The 5,944-nt window shown below is 39.2% G+C and overlaps 1 protein-coding gene across 5 annotated transcripts in view; it reads right to left on the reverse strand.

Moving 5' to 3' along the window:
• agtpbp1 (ATP/GTP binding protein 1) overlaps positions 1–5,944 on the reverse strand; it is a 36,497-nt gene that overhangs the window by 29,787 nt on the left and 766 nt on the right. For 2 of the 5 annotated variants that reach the window (XM_036578583.1, XM_036578584.1), the window contains exons 2-3: positions 4,698–4,759; positions 3,582–3,712 (exon numbers count right to left, since the gene is read on the reverse strand). In XM_036578583.1, the coding sequence (XP_036434476.1) occupies positions 3,582–3,712; positions 4,698–4,729 (163 nt within the window). In that variant the 5' untranslated portion in view covers positions 4,730–4,759. Of the gene's footprint in view, positions 1–921; positions 1,508–3,581; positions 3,713–4,697; positions 4,760–5,507; positions 5,678–5,944 lie in introns of those variants that run through there. The other 3 variants (XM_036578582.1, XM_036578581.1, XM_036578585.1) reach the window with 3 other exon arrangements.

Raw genomic sequence — 5,944 nt, forward strand, 5'->3', positions numbered from 1 at the left:
TTAGGGTTAGGAATAGATTTAAAAAACTCTTTCACACTGAACTTTAAATTCAGTTGAATTTAATGGGTATTTAGTTGAATGTTATTGAAAGGCAGACTAAGCATTTACAAGGCATCTATAGTGAACCATCTAAGTTACATTCAACTTCAAGTTCAGTGGCATTTAGCATGACTATTCAGTTGAATGTTACTTAAATATATACTGAATATTTACAAAGAATCTACAGTGGACCATCCAAATAAAGTGTTACCTTATTTTCTAATGGTAAATTCAACAAATAAACAGTAATTATGCATTAAAATGAGCAGAAATGTGCTCTTTGTAGAGGATGTGTTAAACGTATTTTCACTTGAAAATCAACAAAACCCGTCATTTCACTAGAGGCCGCCCAGACTTTGCATATGACTGTACAGGCCATGCATAATGAAAGATTCCTGTCTTTGCATAACTATACATATCTAACTGACCAAATTATTAGTAGCATTATTTGCTGATTCTGTTGTTGTAGGAAATTGCAAAGGCTCATCTGATTAGGTTATCACCTCTAATATACAGTTAAACCAAGTGTTGGAGGGTATTACTAAACTAAGATAATTGTTGTGTCTGGAATGGAATAAACCTAGTCAAAACACACTGTGTTATGTCTAAGCGTATGTTGTATTGTGTCTAAGAAGACAATGCAGACTAAAGCAGACTGAAGGCCTTATAACATCACATTACCTGCATAACAATGTTTCATGGCCTTAAGTGCAAGCAGCAGTCATTTTACATGCAGTCATAAAGAGCAGCCAAACACTATAAAGCATGGCTTTATTGATTTCTTTCAAACCCATATACCCATAGTCAAACAGACTGTACGTTCACAGTAATATGATTTACGTCCGTTTCCTGCAACGAGAAACCCACTGCCTTAGTGCTTACCCGGGCTGCACGAAGACCGAGTGCGCCTGTTTGTCCTTCTACTGCTGTTGTAGTCCATCTTCACCTTTCACTCACACGTGCCCACTAGACGAATGCTCACTAAAGCCACACTCTGAAAATTTTCCTCTGGACGCGGCCCCTCCCACTGTACTAATTCTTGCAGCTATGGCGACAGGTCAGTGTAATGACAGACATGCCGGGCACAGGAGAGAGAGAGGACGACCAAATGAGAGAGAGACACTGAGAGAGAGAGGGAAAAGGATTAGGAGAGAGAGGATATGGGGATATGGAACATTTCTAAATCCTCACTCCTGCCGATCTTGTAGGGGGGGTGGTGGTGGTCCTCAGTCCACAGACAGTGAAGACATGAGGGTTATGTGAGATATACAGTTACAGTTAGCCGGGTCATTGCCTGCTGGATGTCTTAAGAGCTCCCAGCGAGGGGTCTCAGCTGAAGAAGCGGGCCAGCACACTTGGATCTTCTGACCAGCTGTTTACTTAGAGTAGATTGAGTGCAGTGACTGATTTACCTATATGTAAACATAGAACATTTTTGCTACGCTAGTAGTTCAGCAAGAAAAACCAAATACACACGTCCCCTTTACCCCATGCAGTCAATCAGCCAAGACAGGCTTAGCATCCAAGGTTCATGTAGCTAAAAAGTAATGAAAGCTTATGCATCACTAATTATACACCAGTTGGCTCCATGTGAACTGCATGCCTGAGCACTTCCACACACCAAGTATGATTTTTAGAGACGTCAAGTGTAAAAAATTAATACATGCATATTAAAGTCATCTTTGACAGATTCCGAAACAATGGAGCCTTGCTGGTGACATCCCATATAAATAAAAATAATATGTGGCCATGACTTAGTAAAGCATGGGATCAAGATAATTAAGTCTTGGCCACAGCTTAGCAAGGTGTGGGAATCAGGTCCTAATGCATGGCCATGGCTTAGTAAGGCATGGGAATGAGATAATTAACTCTTGACCCCAGCTTAATAAGGCATGATCTTGTTCCTACAACTTAATTATCAAGTTCCCATGCCTTACTAAAATGTGGCCACACATTAGGATCTCATTACGCGTGGCCATGCATTATTGTTATTTATATGGGATGTCACCAGCAGGGCTCCATAGGAAACTGTTGGACTGTTGCACAAAATTTTTAATTGAAGCCAGTATCAACTTTCTGCACTCAAAAATATATGGTGTATCTAGGCCTGTTCTAGCTGCTGATTAATTGCCATATAAATAATTATTATTAAAAATTTCATTATCTTTTTCTGTTTATTAGTTGCAACTATTAAAAGTATAATCCTTAAGTGGGCAAAGTGCAGTACGCTGATCTTGCATCCTATCTGTTGATCCTCTTAACTGAGGACAGGCCTCAAACTATGCTATGAAAAGGAATTCCACTGGTTTCTCAAAATCTAAATATAACTGAACATTTAAGATATAAACAAAGTCATTCAGAGTGGTTTGGTGTGAAATACTCCATTCTAGAGAAACTTACTGAGTCAGAATCATTTACAGAAGAGTTTAATGCCTCTAAAAGCTCCCTCAAAGAAAGACATTGCATTAAATGGTTACGGATGTGCAGCCTGATCTCTGAGACACTGTTTTAATTTTTAAGAAGGTTTTTTGCCTAAAATGTATTTTACAAATCAATTTATGGCAGAGAGGTCCATGCAGGCCATTGTAAGGCAAAAATAGTCCCCAAAGAGAACAAGAATTTTCAGATTTGCTGCTATTTTACCTTCATCAACATTACATAGAAAGACGTGTAGGTTCACGGGTGATTTGGGATAGTAAATAAAATGGTTATATTTGTGTTGTAGACATCACAAACCCTGGTTCTTATCACCACAGTTGTAAGGAAATCTATGTCGGCAAGTTTCTCTACAATAGACAACTTCACATCAAACCACTCGGAATGACTTTACTTATACCTCAACAACAGAATTATGCTAAAATATTGGAAAATCAATGGAATTCCCCTTTAAGTAAACTGCAGAACCAAATAAGTTAGGATTACACTTTGGATAGCCCCCCACAGATTATCTACATATTTAAGACTTAGGGACAGGGATAGAGATTTGGAACAAGGTTAGGAGTTTCGATTAGCTTAAATTTAAGATTTAGCTTAAGTTTTAGCATTATAGTGAAAATGATGGTAAACTTAATAAATAATTAGTGTGATTAAAAACAAGGTAAGCATCTACAAAGCATCTATAATGGACTATCCAGATACACTGTTGGCAACAATAAGCTTTAAGCAAATGGCTGCTACTGCTGTTCTTAGCTGTGCAACGTACTTTCATCCATTTTTATAGGTGGCAACATGTCATTCAGTGTTTTGGTTTGTTTGTGCTATTCTATTCTAAGACTTGACATACTTCAAGGACAAAGTGCCAAATATAGCTTTTAGTGCCATTTGTCAGGTACTTTAAGTCTGGCGTATTGCTGTGTACTGCTTTCAACAATGAATGCCGAGAGAGTTGGGCAGGATTCAGATGTTTAACATAGTGTTTTTCTGTGCATTGTGCTTTAAGCAGAATGTAATGCATATGTACAGTCTGAACACTCCCGGGATATAGAATGTGTCACATGACAAGTCAGAGTATTGCCTGTAAAGGCATGAGTGCAATGTCTCACCTTGAGTCTGGATAAGGTGCAGGATTTTGCCAGTAACCTGTCTGATGGCCTCTGTGTCAGTGACCACAGCCTCTCCATTTAACCTCTCCAGTTGCCCCAGCAACATCAGCACCCGGGAACTACTGGGAATACTGCATGGATACACAGCCAAACACATTAGCAGCTAATACAAAGCCTTAGAGATATATGTTTTAAACTTTACTCGTGTCTAATGCAGGTGTATTACTTGATTTTACCAAAGGGCCCATATGATGGAAACTTGAATTTTCCCAATTTTTGTGAAATAAAAGGGTTTGCTGTAGTATGTATATTTTGTTTAAGTTTCGAACTGCAGAACCACACAGCCCAATGTAAATGAACTGTTTTTATGATGTCACAAAAACTCACTTTAAAACCTATTTAGTCTGCAACGGTTTAGCCCCGCCCACTCACAAGTTATAAGGAGTTTTTCAGCCTGGACTGCTTTTTGAATGAAGGGCAATACAGGGCAGCCAATCAGAACAGAGGTCATATGCATGTACCAGTCTGAAAAAAAATCTAATGAATGTGAATTTGAAATCGTAACACATTGTCCTTCCTTGGCATATTTCCGAGTGAGACACACTATTAGAGTGGGTCTTTAAACTAGATGATTGTTTTCGGTGTAGGTGAGGATTGTTAAAAGGGGAGGTTAAACATGATAACACTGGTTAATATTATTTATCCCCACTCACTAGTGCAAGGTGACTCAGAAGACATTTTAAGGCTGGCAAAAGTCGCAAAGATCTCTACACTGTGATGAAAGATCACCAGAAAATAATAATTATGTCTTTTGAATTGTATAGCATGAAGAAGCATGGTTATTATTAATAAAAAAAGGCCAATCTTGCAGCCTGGTTAAGTTTGAAGGATAATGACAGGTCGGAAAGTGGTCATATAAAAATAAATCATGACTGTTCAAACATCATAACTGAAAAAGGAGTGAAAGAGAAACAAAAAGGAGTGAAAGAGAAACTACTCAAACATCATAACTGAAAAAGGAGTGAAAGAGAAAAATCAATGCAGGATATGGGCCCTTTAAGTCTTTATGTGCAAGTAATGATCTGTGGACATGTCTGTCTGTGTGGGGTCACCAACCCTTTCTCTGTAGCCATTTTGGGTTTATTCATTTCTTGCCACCCACATAGAGGTTAGTCACACTGCAAAAGACAAGAAAAAGCCATTACCTTTTTACCTGAACAAAATGAGATATACATGACTGAACTGACAATATTTAAAAGCTTCATACCAGCACCTCCACTTCAAATAACTGCCTGAATCACGGTATATCCTATGTGACACAGAACAGCATACAGAATTTCCTGACCTTGGTTCTAGCTAATGTTTTCCTGGTGCTAGTAAAGCCGTTAGGTAACTTGATAAACTGCAGACAGCATATATAAATCAGCCAGAGCTGTCGTTATGTAGCCAGTTAGCTAATGTTAGCACGAAGCAGAAGTTGGCTTCCTATTCGCCAGCTTGTTGGTCGAATTTTCCCGTTCCACCTTAAATGCTGCTGCCTTAGATACTTCCTGAGGCGCCAGAATGTAACTACTACACTATTTAAGGCGGAACGGAAGAATTCGAACAACAAACTGGCGAGTAAGAAGCTGATTTCAGCTACGGCAGGTTAGCAGTGTCAGAACATGCTGAAAATCGAAAATGCAATACAATGCAATGACACATGATAAATAAGACAACTCCTCAAACAATTAAACGAGTCTAGTATTTTTTAATTTAAACTGACAGCTGTCACAACCATACAAGCTATACAGGACTGCGAGCGAACTCAACACATCATCTGCACCTGCCCTAGCCGGTGGCTAACCAGCTAGCTAGCGAGAAAATCTAACACTGAAGTAACTGTCAGGCACTGAGGACTCAAAACCAGGGAAAAGGCATATTTACCGAACTTTAAAGAATTCAAAAGCTGCTCCATCTGAGCACAAGGGCTCCTTCTCTGTCCCTCTGTTATCTCAAGCAGCTGCTTGCAACGCCCTGTTGTTATTATTTACTAGCAATCCATCTGGCTAGCCTGCCAGTATACACTGGGGCAGCCACTACTGACTTTGCGCAGATCCTGCGATCTACAAGTCATAATCAGTCAGACAGGCCTCGAACAATGATTTGAAGATCTACGAGTTAAGCGAATACAATTAAGTGAACGGTCGTCTGGGAAACGTAGGACTTTGGAGGGAATACTTTACATTCTGGTTAACATATAACCCAAAAACTCACCATGAGGCACCGGAACCAGCAAACAAAAAATGAGTAATTTTTGAGCAGAACCGTAACTATTTTTGGACAAAGGGAACAAAAGCCGTGCATGTTTTGAATGAGGTAGA

This window comes from Colossoma macropomum, unplaced genomic scaffold (genome assembly GCF_904425465.1).
Source record: "Colossoma macropomum unplaced genomic scaffold, Colossoma_macropomum, whole genome shotgun sequence".
NCBI lineage: Eukaryota > Metazoa > Chordata > Actinopteri > Characiformes > Serrasalmidae > Colossoma > Colossoma macropomum.